The following is a 15,734-nucleotide window of genomic DNA, read 5'->3' on the forward strand; positions in this document are numbered from 1 at the left end:
AGGCCACCCAAAGCATTTGTTAGTGTTACATACTAAAAATACTGTAAGTGGTTTAAATCGGTGTGTGTGTATTTGTGTGTCTAAGAAATAAAGAATGAGAACGACAGATGAGCAGAGTGAGTTTAGCTATAGACAATCTTACATGTCCTTCCTGTAATTGTAGCAGAGTTGTGGAGGTTTCCACTGGTGGTCGTCACTGTTATTCTGTAGAGGCGGCCAGGTGTGAGCACATTAAAGGTGCATTCTCTCATATTGCAGTTTAACCTGCGAGTTTGAATGGCAAGTGTACTGTTGCCATAGTAAAGCTCCACAGTGTAGCCATCCCTGGATGATGAATTGGGGCTGTGGCTCCATAGAGAACTGAGAGAAGTCTCATCTGCATGACGGATATGGAGCTGTGACACAGGCGGTGGAACTGGCGGAGGCAGAGAAAGAAAGGACAAGAGAGAGATAGACACTGACACATCACATTTTTTTTATCTAGGGTTAAAGTTCATTACAATTTATACATTTAATTATTCAGCCTTATAGAGCATGGCTTTAAATACAAGAAACAGCATCATATAGCAGGAATTTAGTAATTTTGTATGTTCGGTACCTATTCCACCTTGGCAGTAGACGGTATTGGCCTGGCCTGCACTCTCCACACTCACTGCTGCTGTGTACTCTCTGCCTGGCTGCAGATTTAGTCTTGAGAAGCTGAACTCCCTCACAGACTTGTCCACAGTTTTATTAACCAGCGTCTCACTGCCATTGAAGAGTAAAACACGGTATTGCTCCCACTGTCCGACTGGGGGTATCCAGCTAATCTTCAGCGAGTCGTGGTCAGCGACATTCTCCATCCTCACCTGGGAAACCTCACCTGGAGCTGTCAGTGACAGAGAGAGAGAGAGAGAGAGAGAGAGAGAGGCACAGTAAGAAATTCCTACAAAGTGCATAGTGCATTCCTACATGGTACACAGACATGCAATGTACTACGTCTCAGTGTCATCAAGAACAAAATGTCACAAACAAGCCAGGGAAGCCTAGTTTTGCTGGGCTGCTGCCAAACGCTCAACACAAATTCATCTGGGCCCAAAATATACATCCATCCTATTAGAAGTTAGGAATTTTGACTAATATGTAATGTCTTGTGTTTTGGAAAACAGCATTCATGGGACCCTGCCAAATAACGGACAGGCTGCAGTTCATAGTTTTGTTTCTTTTTTTGTTTTGTTTTTACAGTACCAAGCAAATATGGTGTTCAAGTACATTCTTGCATGTGTTTTTTATTATGTGAAACTGTGAAACAACATTGAGTAGGACAGAGTAAATAAAAGTAGAAAAGTCTAAATCTCAAATTTCTATATACTGCCTATTTAGGGCACTGAGGAATTGTGTACATGTGGCTTAACCTCAATGTGTCAGTGTTTTAAGAAATATGTAGTGCAGAAGGTTGGGAGTATAGAACCACTTGAGACTTCACACGCTGTCCTTGTGTGGCCAGTTAACACAAACACAAGCCATGCTGCTTGCTATCAGGGGCCGCACTCTAAGACCGCATGTATGCTATGCTCTCTCAGGGTGGGTAGATGGCGCTCTCTTCTCTCATCACTCTTAAAGCAATGTTGGCCAGCAGGGATTCAATCAGGGATTGTGTAACATTCTCTAAATTAGGTTTTTAAAAAAATAATCACTTTAAATAGATTTCAGTCTTACTCACCGGTACTGCCTGTTGCATTGATGTGGTTGCTTAGATTAGCACTCCTGGTGTAAACTGAGACCTCGTAAGTGTGGCCAGGGCTCAGGTTGTGAAACAAAGCTTCTGTGCAGTCTGGGGTTTTATTCTGCGGAACTGACCCAGGAGCTAGAAGAACAACTAGGTAACTGTCCACATCACCGGGAGCTGGATCCCAAGAGACTTTAAGACTAGTCTGATTTCTGTTACTGTCCAATCGTAGATTAGAAACTGGGCTGGGTACTGCAGAGGAAAAGAATACACTTAGACAGCTGGATCCACCCATCCCCCTCCCTTTAACACAGAGGTACAGACAAAAGCTTTGGGAAATTGAATACCAAAATATGCTTCCCAAAACCCATGAAAAATAAAATGATCTGTGAAACTCAAAGAACCATTTGTATGTTTAAAAGGTCCATATGTACTATAATGGGTTACTTGTGCTTTTTGAACAAATAGACAAATTGAAACATTTGTTTCATCCCTCTTTCTTTCTATATATGTTTTGGTACAAGTACATTCAACTTAAACTTTTTTTATTTGTTCAACCAAATAAAGCTTGACTGAATTTATATGGGCCTACAGTGCTGAGCTGGGGGCCATACACACTTCAGAAAGAAGAAAACTGTTGTTGACAGATGATTCAATATGCATTTTGAGCACCCACTGTAACTACGGCACTGCTTGATCATTTCGATTGTTTCAGGCTCTCACAGTGTGTTTACATTCTGGTCTCAACAACAGAACATTCTGAAAGAAAGGAACTGAAGCCAGAGGTGTTGATACTAATTTGGTTTTAGTGAAGTAAACATGTGAAAGCATGATTGACATAGTGCAGGGGTTACATAACACAAGAGCAGCAGGAAAGACAGTCAGGGCGTTTACCCAACTGCCTGAAATATCATGGAAAAAGACTACTCACACCCACACACTCACCACACCACACAACACACACACCACAGCATGCATTGGACACCACACACAAATTAGCAACGGATGAGAACAAAAAAACAATTAAAAACTGATGCATCAAAATTCTTTCATAGCTACTATTGTATAAGGTTAGAAAAAAAACCATTCAGTCTAATAGGAAACTGTGGCACATAATATATGCAATACTGTGCAAAAGTCTTCAAGATCCCTTTATCTCAGCAGCTAGACACAAAGTTCATATAAGATATTTTAATGTTTAATTTAATTAATTCTTCTCTGCTCCAGAGAAATGTTCCTTGTCTTTAACATGTCCAATGCATGATTGATCTTTTATTAGATTTTAATTACTGTAAATGGTTCATCAGTTACCATGGAATGAATCTGTATGTTATGTTACTAGAATAAGGAATTGAATTGTGGACCCATTTACATGACTTAATAGGGTTTAATTAGTATTTACATTATGAATTCCTCTCAGACACAAACAAAAAAAAATACCTGTTCGTGCTTGTATTTCCACTGAGTTCTGTAACCCTGCTGATGCAGTGATGATGGTAATATTGTAGAGATGCCCAGGAATAAGGCCATTTATTTTGTAGGAGTCGCTGGTGTTGGCTAATGTGGTGTTCCAAGTGGAGCTCAGACCATGGCTATCCCCGAGTAGAATTTGAAATTGCTCTATTGCCCCTGGGCCAGGCTGCCATGAAAATTCTAGGGTGTCCACATCTATAGACACAGAGACTCCATGCACAGCAGAAGGTCCTGGGCAATGCACACACAAACATACATGGTATCACTAATGTGTCAAAATCATCAAGTGTTCTCATTTACAGCACGTCAATTTACAATTTGAACATACTAATAAAACTTCAACAGTTTGAAAAATGACAAAATAATATTCTTATCCACAAGTCTTCTAATTTAGACTCCAGCTTTTATCTTCCTTAATGTCATACTGTGCACTCAAGCATGCAATAAAATATAATATAACTAAACACAGACAACAGAAAAAAATGTGTTTAAAAATTATTAGTAAAATGTAATTGATATAAATGCAAGGTCCTAATAGCTGGTTTATCTCCCACTGACTGGGAAAAAAAACTCAATTAAATATCTACTTCTCTCTGTCATTGATTGAGAAAATCTTTCCCACATTGTAGAATTATTTCAACTGGGTGGTCCTTGAGAGGTTTCTTGAGAGGCATTCACAGCCCCTTTTATCTCACCCTACATCATTTCAGTGAGATCCAAGCTTTAATTTAGCTGTACCCAAACTTCTCTATACTTTCTTTTGAGACATTTCTTGGAGGATTTACTTGCTATGCTATGGTGATACGACAATTAAGAGCAAACCAAGCGAATAACAAATGACTAGCTCCTCAAAAACCTTCAGCTGATGTGCTACACCTGGTTCTTATTTTAGAAAAGCCTTTTGAAAGATATATTCAATTGCATGTGTTTAGTTATATTGTCTCTAATTTCTCAATATTGTTCAAATAAAGATTAAATATCTTAATATTAATTTCTTTTAATATTTTAAAAGAGACAAAGGGTTTAATGGGGTGTTCTTACATTTTTCACATGATTACACAAAGAAATATTAAGATCATTTATCTGAACTCATTATACATTTACATTGACTAATTGTGATAGCCCTAAATCTTTCCTCACTATTCTGATGAAAAATGGGGCCAACGACTGCTTCGTTACACAACGGCTTAGGGAAGGTGTGGAATTGGCTCTAGCTGAGCCGCTTTTGTATGAGAGCGCGCCAGGGTAGGCAGCAGGCGTGATGTGTGAGCCAGATAAGATTGTTCTGCAGTGTTTAAAGAACGCAGGCACTGGCTTGCTGCTGAGCCACCCATGGTGAGCTTATTGTGGGAAAGAAAGAGAAGGAAAAAGAACCTTTAGAGATGAATGGCAAACCCAGGCAGCCGCTGGCTACTGAGCCACTGCCTTTTCTATAGCTTTTCCTCCCTTGCCGCTCATTAAAACACAAACGGTATTGTAACAAATGATACTATGCAATTACTTTAAAAGGCATAAATGCAGTGCCTGACATTTGTATGGGCAAGATTATTAAGTATGCAATGAATAGTCTTAAGTCTTAATAATCTCCTTTCAAAAATGAATCTTCATAGCAATCATGTTTCTTATTAAATAACATCAAAGCATGCTTTCTTTGTTGGTTAGTAAGCATGTTTATTATGTTTATTATGAGAAAATCAAATTAAGTTTACAACTGATGTCGCAAAGCAGATTTACAGATTTTTTTACACATATGGACTGGTTATCCAGGGCCATGGAGCAGACACACTTTTATAAAATTTTACTTAAAGTAGCTAAATGAATTCATTAGAAGGGATGCCCACAAACATTTACACATATAGGGTCTGTTTACACCTGGCATTACCATGCGGTTTGTATCCAGAGAGTCTCTGGATCACTCTTCAACTGGATTCTGTTTACACCTTGTCATTAAAATGTATCCCCAGCATGACCAGATGAGATCTGATTACCTTACCATGTAAAGAACACCAACATTCCACAGTCAACTGTTAGTGGTATTATAACAAAGTGGAAGCAATTGGGAATGACAGCAACTCAGCCACAAAGTGGTAGGTCACGTAAAATGACAGAGCGGGGTAAGTGTATGCTGAGGCGCATTGTGCGCAGAGGTTGGCAATTGGTACAGTTATCCAACCTTAGTGTGGCCTTCAGATTAGATCAACAACAGCGCGTCTAGAGAGCAGTCTCTAGACTCTAGAGCAGTGGAGACATGTTCTCTGGAGTGATGAATCACGCTTCTCCATCTGGCAATCTGATGGATGAGTCAGGGTTTGGTGATTGCCAGGAGAACAGTACCTGTCTAATTGCATTGTGCAAATGTGTAAATTTGGTAGAGGGGGGAATTATGGTGTGGGGTTTTTCAGGAGTTGGGTTTGGCCCCTTAGTTCCAGTGAAATTAATTCTTAATGCTGCAGCATACCAAGAGATTTTGGTCGATTTCCTTCTCCCAATTTTCTTTAGGAACAGTTTGGGGATGGCCCATTCCTGTTCCAACATGACTGCACACAGTGCACAAAGCATGGCACATAAAGACATGGATGAACAAGTTTGCTGTAGAAGAACTTGACTGGCCTGCACAAAGTCATTTCCAGTTTAATTCAGTTCTTTTAGTTAAAATTCTAGGTTCTGCCTTTCTGCGGGACACTGTGAACAGTTTAGTAATGGTGGGTGTACTACAACGCTGTGGAACAATGATAATTCTTAATGATAAATCAGAATATCCAATGGACTATTCAAACTGCAAGGAAATAAACTCCATTACCCCGGGCAAGTCTGCTTCTAAGCCTGCATAACCCGCAGCTTCAAGTCTTCTCTTGACAGTTGAAACTGAGAGAAAGAAACTGTTTCTTTGTTAAATGCCTTATTCTAGTCATCACAATGGCAATTTAGATGTGCAAAGATTGTCTTTATTGTGCAGTAGAGAGTGCAACATTAATAATGTTTGTTCACAGACAAAGGGTTTGTAAATAATCAGCACACATTTGGATATCCAAATAGTTTGCCTTGATTTTCAAAGCTTAATCTACTTTCATTGCTACAGATAAGCTGTAAATTGTTAACTAATGACAATGTCAGAGACATTGTAAATACTTACAAAATTAAATATGATAGTTTGAGTTAAGTTTAAGTACTTTCACCCCTGACAGTTTACTGCCGATCTTTGTACCATTATATGTAATTAACTGGACATGAACTGCTTCAATGTGTTCTAAAACTTTATCAAATGTAATTTAAAGGGGCAAGATACATACAAAAGAGAATGAGTGCTAATGAAGTATAACAGCACTAGGACTTTTACTACACAAGTCTCATTCTCTTTTACAGGCACTATCTATTAATTACATCAACAGTTGTTGATTATTTTAATTGTGATACCAAGAGATTTTGGTCGATTTCCTTCTCCCAATTTTCTTTAGGAACAGTTTGGGGATGGCCCATTCCTGTTCCAACATGACTGCACACAGTGCACAAAGCAAGGCACATAAAGACATGGATGAACAAGTTTGGTGTAGAAGAACTTGACTGGCCTGCACAAAGTTCTAACCTAAAGGTCTTATGTTCTCAAAACACACAAAAGTGACATTTTAACAGATTAAGTTCATATCTCATTTCCCAGACAAGCAAGAGTATTTATTATCAATCAAACAAACATGAACGAACATTTGATTTCCTGTAGAACCCAGGCATTCTAAGGACATTTGAATGTTTATGTAGCAACCTAGCTAAAATGTTCATATGGGCCCCTATGTGTAGCCCAACTGGAAACCAGAACGTTGCATTTTATATTTGGATTGATTATATGGAACTGGTGGCAACCCTAAATGTTTGTTTGTGTGTTTGGTGATAATAATACTTGATAAAGCCCTGAATTACATGCATATATTCATTCATATGTTCATATGGTGGCATCCATGTGTTTATCATAGTCCACTGTAAATGAAATAATTAATCTATTGATGTCTCTGTTGCTAGACTTTAGTGTTTTGCTTCTTGTTATTGGCTCTTTACCTTCGAATAAAACCTATTTCTGAATATGTCTGTTTATAAGAAACAACTATTTTTATTCAAATGTTTTGCTGTGAGCTTATTTGGAACAGGGGTGAGCTTAACATACAAAACATACTCATTAGGCACATCCAGACTTTTACATTCAAAGATGTTTGTCTTTATTTGAATAACAATAATTTAAATGTAAAGTTAAATATTATTGTATGAGAGAGTAATGTTTAATTGTTACATTGTATATGCTGTTGGATTCAATGTCTTGTGCTCTAAAATGTCCCAATGGAACTTTTTTGTAAGCTTAATTGGTATGCCCAATGTTCTCCCCAGGATATCGCATTTGTCTGTGTGTTCTTGCACAAATGTCTAGAATTGAGTCAAACACATTACATCTGCTTTTAAGAGTGTGAAACTGGGAGCAAAACACTAGGCTAGCTAATGTTACATTTAAACCTTTTTTTTTACCTTTTTTTTAACATTCAAAAGTTCTATTTAGAACCACTGTCTTTACTAAAGAACTGTTAACAAAGTTATGTTAACTTTTTTTTCTTAATGTTTTGAGTATTTAAATACTAATTTGACTACTTTAATTGAAAAGTAACAGCAAATAAACATTACATTTTGAAAAGTAATAACATGATCATTCTGCTTTAAAAGAAAGCAATGTGTCATAAAATTGTATCCAATTTTGTGTGGGACATTCCTGGCTATGAAGCACATGTATTTTTAGACTGGGAGTGGACCACTGATGTGTGAATATCAGAGTGTTTCAGGTGACAGGATCAGACTGCATGCTATGAAGAGTCAAGAGAGGAGGCTGGACCGCTTGACCTAATCAAACCTCAAATCAAAACAGAATGCAAGCCACCCCCCTCTCTGTTTCCTTTAGGACAGAAGAACAATAGGGCGGGAAAGGGCAGGGGAGAGGGCAGAACAGTCTGGAAATACTTAAGGTCAGACTTCTGTTCTGGAGCTGGGCCAAACGACAGACACAAAGTCACCCATAAACACCCATATGAAAACTGCAATCACACACTTGCCAGTGGCATATACACCCTGAGTTGAGTCAAGAGAACCAACCCTGCTTGTCTATACACAAAAAATCATCAGAAAAATGTTTTGTGCTGTGTACAATACGTTTGTTGTTTGAATTTGTGTAAATTACTGTGTGTGTTAGAATTAAACTCTACTATTATTGTCTGCTGCCTTAAAAGAATGATGGAACTAAAGGTCTTATGTTCTCAAAACACACAAAAGTGACATTTTAACAGATTAAGTTCATATCTCATTTCCCAGACAAGCAAGAGTATTTATTATCAATCAAATAAACATGAACAAACATTTGATATCCTGTAGAACCCAGGCATTCTAAGGACATTTGAATGTTTATGTAGCAACCTAGCTAAAATGATCATATGGGCCCCTATGTGTAGCCCAACTGGAAACCAGAACGTTTTGGCCTTGAGTTCCATGTTGGCCCTGAACATAGTTGCCCACCAGGATAAGTGATGGGACCAGGAGGAGTTAAACATGGACCCCATCTACGTTGTACACTGCATATAATGGTGGCAAGATAATGGTGGGATGTAACGATTTGGCCCATTTGGAAAGCCCAACTGGGTCCCAGTAAAAACGCATATACAAACCCCCCATGCCTACCTGCAACTCACCTAGCCATATAAGCCCCACATGAGCATGTTGGCTTCATCCATGGACCTAACTTTGTGTGCCTTAAAGAGAATGTCTCCCAGGGTGTCTTCAAGTACAACATTACCCTTCATAATTAAAGCATAAACAAAGCCCATATCTTCCTAAATGTTCATTTACGAATTTGTTCTCATGTACCCTCAAGTTCTTCTCAACTTCAGATTTTACACAGCAATCATTTCTGGTCTTTCAGGGAAAGAATGTCTTACACTAGGGGTAAATGTCTTACACTACGTTGCCAGTTTAGATACCTGCTTTGTATCTTCACACATGGACCATTTTGTACTCATCTTGTACTCTTACATTTATTTTGGTTCACAATTAGCATATTTGTTGCTATATCATGTCTGTGGTGGTCCTATGGTGAACCCTTATCATTGTTAGAGATGCTACACTTTTTAGAGAGATGCTGAGAGTGTAAAATGTTTAATCATGGTGTCTGCCTTATTTAGAATCTATTCTTGGTAACAATTTTGTAGATGGTTCTATATAAAGTCTTTTAAAAGATGGTTCTGCATAACACCAAAAAGGGGTAAACTGTCAAATAACTCTTTTCAGTATTATATAGAAACCTGTTTGCGTGGGCTGTAGTTTAGTGCGTCCATAGAACCCTTTGGGCACCTTTATTTTCAAGAGTGTACAGCGGACTGTACAGATAGTCAGCAAGCACAAACTTTTTTGCACCTGTTTAATAGGATAATCTTATGAAATAGCCAATGAATGCATGCACTAAGTAGAAATACCTATTTAGAAACTCTGTAAACGCAATAACAGTTCATCATAACAGTGTCACTGATTGTGTATCACTTACTGGTTGGTAAGGAAATGTTCTGTTGACTCCCATCAGCCTTTGATATCACAGTCAGGTGGTACCTGGTTCCAGGATCCAAATTTCCAATTTTGCATTGAGCTGCTTGTGTGTGTTCCTGAGCATTCTCACAGTCTGTTTGGTATTCAGGGCTGCCCCTGACTGCTACTATGAACTGGCAATCCACATCTGAGGTCTCCAGGGTAAATTCTATAGATTTTGTTGTTGCTATGGCCTGGGTAATGTTGATGCTACATTGCTCTGTTAAAACCACACTCTGCAAATGATTTAAACAAAGATTGTTGTTGGATAAAAATCAATGAATATATTATTTATATATTGTGTCTAAATAGCACAAATTAAGTATGTAACTACCAACAAACAGATAAATAATAACTATATAAAACTTAAATTAACAAAATGTTATATTTAAAATACTTACCAAAATTGCACATGCTACCCAAACAGCTACCCAAACAGCATTGGATTTCAGCATTGTGATTTTAATTATTTTAGATTATTTTTGTTAATAAATAGAAATTCAATTTAAAGAGGCACTTAAAAACATAATCCAAAGGTTTTGGAGATGAGTGAAAGTGTAGGATCCCCATGCGGTGGATTTTTTCCAAAAGTCCTGCTGGATGTGTGCAAGTATCTGTGGGGGCCTTCAGTCCATACTCTCACACTCATCGGTCAAGAGCAAACAACAGTGCGTGCGAGTAAATCACCCAGTCTTTAACGGATATCCGCAATCAGTGCAGTCTTGCCATTGAGCTGTCTTGAGTTCAAATCCGGTGTCCAAGTAAAACACTAATGGAAGCCTCTCTGATGGAGGAGGTTTTCAATTCCCACAGCTTTCACCAAAATATAGCGACTTTTCTTCAATATAAAGGCTGGAATAAAACTTCAACTTTTCGCGTCCCTTTGCTGTTGGAGGCCTGAAAAAGAAAACTTTCTTTGGACTGAAGGCAGCTGCTTTGTTGTCTGTAAAAGCTTTCAGCCAGGCCACCTCCTTTTCCTTCCTGTATCCCCACACAGCACCCAGACGGTTAAAGCTACTCTGAATTTTCCAAGCAAGAATTTTTCATGCAGGTCATAGGTACCCACTTTGATGCTGCAAATCATAGAGTGTAAAAGGCTGTGAAAAAGTATTTGCCCTCTTCCCAATTTCTTCTATTTTTGCCTATTTGTCCCATTTAAATCCAACATTATATATAAAAATGATCACTTAACATGTGAAAAAATAAGCAACTCTGTTTGACATAATTGGTTTATTGGCAGTAAAGACCACTGAGACACTATCATAGGTACATTTTCAGCATTAGACAGTCTGAGTTGGCAAAAGTAGCCAGGTTTCTCTACAGAAAGACATTTCCCCACATTACAGGCTGTTATAAAGATAAAATAACTCATAGTAACACAGCACGATGGACCTTAGTATTAGATAATATGGCTTGCGTAACATCGTAGTTTTGTATTTTTATATACAGAAGTGTATTTCAGTAACTTATGTGAAGTCATCTCCAGTTTTAAGATTTCTTCTCCAAGGGTGAACTGTGTGTTCAGTAATGGCAGTTAAAATGTTACCTCAGACCAGCAGCACTATTACTGTGATAGTAGAGGCATCAATATGTACAGTATTTATAGTAGCTAAGAATATCTACTATAGTTAGTTCTGCTGGACATTTACCTTTTTACAACATTTAGGTTGATAAGCGATAAATAGGAAAACACATCATCAACTGATAAACCCAGCCACAACTCAGTGACAGTGGAAAATAGCTACCAACAGTAAACCAGTGTACACGGAAAATAACTATTTTGACCTATTAGATCAGATACCTTTTCTATGCTACGCACATCTAATAGAAATTCACAAATATATTTTTTGTATCAGAAATAATTAGAATAAAAAAATCTCAATAAAAAAAAGTGTCCTGGAAATGTTCATTGTCATACAACAATCATTGTCATGCCTCAAAAACGCTTGCAATGTTAGCAGCAAGATCCTTATGTGGTCCAGAAACACGCTGCCACATAACGTTAATAGCACTTATGTATGTACATTTTACTCATAACACACCTTCAGTTTGTTGTTCAGTTTGAATGATCTTTTTGAAAAACATTATGAAGTATCTGTCATAAATTCAACATCACTGTGCCTTTCAAAATATAAAATGACACTTATATTAGAGCAAAGTTGCTTAACAATTCCATGTCAGATGACCTGATGAGGGTTTAACCCACATCACAATGCAATTATTGTTTATTTAATTTTTTTAAGCTCTCAATGATTTCCTAAGTGTGATTTGGCACTGCACTTTTTATGTGGCCTTTTTGGTCTCATGCTTAAATTCTAACTAAATGAAACCATATAGAAAATGAGTTAGTCAGAAATGCTTCTGGTGAACTGATGCATTTGAAAAATTAGCTCTTTAAATATACTAAAATTTTAACACTGCTTTTCCATTTTAGGATCATGTTTTGGGATTACGAATGCCTGACATAATGTAAAGATGACCTTCGAAAATACCCTACACACAAGTGCAGGCACCATAGCATATAGCTGCTGTCCAAAGAAAAACATGTATCTCTATTTTTGTCTGTTTTTAGTTTTCTCCATAAGTTGAACCCTGTAGCTGCCCTGTACAATGTTTTACATTGGACAGCGACGATAGTCACTAATAGAGAACTGTTTATTTAGATCAGTGAACGCTGGCATTTAGCTACACAGAAATAGAACAAATAGGGATCAGTGTAGGTGTTTTCCAAACTAATGTGTACCTTCCTTCTCCTTAAATTACAACTGAGCTGCATTAGATTAAAAAAAAAAAGACTAATAACAAGTGATCTGTTTTTCTCTTCAGTTTCACAGTGTTTTAAAATTATGGTATTGTGTTCTGGTTTACTTTGGCAATATGCATATATGCAATGATTCTTTAGAGGGTATTTTTGTAAATGGGGTGCATCTTCTGGATTCTCCCGAATGTTTTATTTTTATTATGATTTTAAATTATGTTTAGCTGAACATGTGAACTTCCATTACATGCACTTAATGACTGCAAACTAAAGCTAGTACAAGCAGTATTAGCCTTTGTGCTAAACAATTTTTAATGCATCCAATATATCTTCAATAACCATTAATGATTTGCACAATACCCTGAGGACAGATAACTGCATGGGCATATGAGTATTTTATGGAATATCTTACTTTAAAAGCATGTCTTTAAATCCCAACATCATTACAAAACACTGTATTTATTTGCTGTTTATTTTCATGAAAAAATAAAAAGTACAAAAGTACAGATGATTAGTTGTAAAATGATGTGTTGTTTTAGATTCCCCTGACCATTTACATTTTACTACAGCTAAGGTCCTAATTTGAGCCACACTGCTAAAATTACTGAAAGCGAAATGTTATTCACAATATATAATGGCCCAGTTTTCTATATTTAATGTTTCTGAAAAGCATTTGCTAAAACAGCATTTTGTACCTCTTTGAACAGATCTGAGACAGACGATGATGGGACACAGACTTCCCCTGCTTTTCTTCCATAGATTTTAGATTAAATACTAATAATCAGTATTTGAACGTTTTGCAGATTTCACATAGTTGAAGGTGGAAAAAGCACATTTCTCACCTAATTACATTTCTGCGTCTACGTTCTATAAGCGCTGTATATACAATACAGTAAAACGTTCTGGGTCAAGATAATGTAACCATGCAGGATATCCTCACTGTTAACTCAAATCCAAAAAAATATGAAACTGTTATAAGATTAAATTGTACAAAAATAACATTATTATTATTATTAATATTATTATTATTAGCATTACATTTACACACACACACACACACACACACACATATATATATATATATATATATATATATATATATATATATATATATATATATATATATATATGACAAAATTGTTGGTACCCCTCGGTTATTGAAAGAAAAACCCACAATGGTCAACAGAATTTTAAAAAAATAATTAAAAAAAATTGTAAAAAATAAACAAAAAACATTAGCATTGCAGATCTACACCAGTCAAATATTTAATGTTAGGTAATCCTGTTATTGTACTTTTTGTGCATTTGGCTTGGACAAAACCTCAAACTAACAAGCTTTGGCATTTGACTGCTCTTCCACTGACTTGTGATGCCTTACTGTGATTTGAACTTTTAGGCAAAGATTTGTTGATATGTCTGAGCTAGGCTCTTCACTGTTGTAATAAATGATTACTCCCCAAATGATAATAGTGACTGATGAGGTATATCATTCATAAATATGAAATATGTTCTAAACTTAGAATAAAAGGCCTAATGATTACTATAGACTTCTGATTTCAGTACTAATACCATCAGCCATGCTGTACACAGGGCAAAGGTTTAAGGGGGTACACAGGTAGAGTGACTTCATCTGAGGTGGACAGAGCAGAACGCAAAAGTCTTTAGAGGCAAAGAAGCTTCATTAAGAGTCAGAGATAAGGATACCAGAACACGTTTGCTGAGAAGTCTTATGAGCATCTTGAGAGGTGTGATCATCACCAGCCTCGTCTCACAGCGCAAGTTCCTCAAGTTCCACCTTCAAAATCTCCATCGACTGGAATGTCTTCTGATTTAAGGGACATGCCTTGTGTAAAAACAGAGAACTCTTGATGCTTATGAGATTATTCTTCCTGGTAAAATTAGTTAAAATCCAGTATTATCGTCTTCTCGCCTCCACTTATGTTCATTGACCAGCATCTGCTGACAGGCGGCTCTCGTAAAGACTCAAGGCATGGTGAACAAATTCATACTGTTCTCCAGTTTGAATCATTCCGCCCCTAAGACACACAAATATGAGGTTAACTATGACATGCTGTTTGGTACTATTATTATTATGTTAAAATTCAGTTTGATTATTATGAATTGATCAGTTAGTTTGTATGTCTTATTTTTATGAATATACTAAAACTGTAAAATTACATTATAAAAATACAACTTTTTTAACATTTTGAAAATGCCAGCATTACAGTATTGATTTTTGTTTATTTATTTTTGGAAGCGCAAGGAATTTCAAATAAATAAATGAGATGTAACTTGTAATTAGTTTTGAATAACTGAAATACTACGAATAGCATGACTAGTAAAATACTACAGGAAAAGATGAAAAATAAAAACTGCACCTTATACTTGTGGTTACACATAGGTCCCAGCCCATTCCCTTCACTCCAACTCTTATCACCTACTTACAACCTTAGCTAGGCACTTCACTCTGCCAATGCTTCACTGGGTTAAGCCCACCTCAACCACCAAATACACTTTGATTGTGCTTTAAGCAGAACACAGCAACCACTATTGTCTGATACTGGCTTTGACAAGGACCAGGATTTAGCCTGTGCTACTACTGTTCAATGTGTATGAAGGGTGAAACTATCAGATCATGCTATTAAATGCATCATGTTATCAAAGCATTAACTTAGGTAATATGTTCCATTTTGCATGTTTTCAATGGTCTTAAACCTGGGGGATAGAAAAAGCCTGTTTACTGATGAAGAAAGTTGATGTACCTGTCTGCTCTCAGCTGGCAGACGATGCTCAGAACATCCACAACCCCTTCCAATCGCAGCTGATGACAGCCAATTGTTGTGGCAATGAAACAGCCTGTCCGACCAATTCCGGCACTGCAAACCACAAAATAAAGTTTAATGGGTATATAAATAAGAGCTACCACAAAAACGTGTTAGTATACCCATATTTGTACAGAATTTAACCAATCAACTGACTTGACTGTTTGAGTTTTTTGTAATTATTTGTATGTGTACTGTATGTTAAAGTAGTGCTAAAGTTTTGTTGTATGAATTTAAGTAAAATTAAATTGCCATAAATACATGTGTAGTTGCATAGACCACCTTCTGAAAAGATATTATTTTCAAGCTGTGCCTTCATTTTCTATTACCTAGAATTAGTTGAGACTAATGAAAGCTGGTGTTGGGCTTCTCATGG

At 36.9% G+C, this 15,734-nt stretch overlaps 2 protein-coding genes across 5 annotated transcripts in view; both read right to left on the bottom strand.

The window, feature by feature from the left end:
* ptprb (protein tyrosine phosphatase receptor type b) overlaps window positions 1-10,694 on the bottom strand; it is a 41,329-nt gene extending 30,635 nt beyond the window's left edge. The window contains exons 1-6 of the mRNA XM_072672738.1: window positions 10,180-10,694; window positions 9,741-10,014; window positions 3,149-3,412; window positions 1,703-1,960; window positions 599-868; window positions 143-415 (exon numbers count right to left, since the gene is read on the bottom strand). Of these exons, the coding sequence (XP_072528839.1) occupies window positions 143-415; window positions 599-868; window positions 1,703-1,960; window positions 3,149-3,412; window positions 9,741-10,014; window positions 10,180-10,233 (1,393 nt within the window). The 5' untranslated portion in view covers window positions 10,234-10,694. The remainder of the gene's footprint in view (window positions 1-142; window positions 416-598; window positions 869-1,702; window positions 1,961-3,148; window positions 3,413-9,740; window positions 10,015-10,179) is intronic.
* Window positions 10,695-10,993: 299 nt separating this feature from the next.
* The window catches only part of ptprr (protein tyrosine phosphatase receptor type R), a 48,543-nt gene continuing 43,802 nt past the window's right edge, over window positions 10,994-15,734 (bottom strand). For all 4 annotated transcript variants that reach the window (XM_072672745.1, XM_072672744.1, XM_072672743.1 and 1 more), the window contains 2 exons: window positions 15,299-15,412; window positions 10,994-14,572 (listed from right to left, as the gene is read on the bottom strand). In XM_072672745.1, coding sequence (XP_072528846.1) covers window positions 14,479-14,572; window positions 15,299-15,412 — 208 coding nt within the window. In that variant the 3' untranslated portion in view covers window positions 10,994-14,478. The remainder of the gene's footprint in view (window positions 14,573-15,298; window positions 15,413-15,734) is intronic.

Source organism: Salminus brasiliensis, chromosome 2, assembly GCF_030463535.1.
Source record: "Salminus brasiliensis chromosome 2, fSalBra1.hap2, whole genome shotgun sequence".
Lineage (NCBI taxonomy): Eukaryota > Metazoa > Chordata > Actinopteri > Characiformes > Bryconidae > Salminus > Salminus brasiliensis.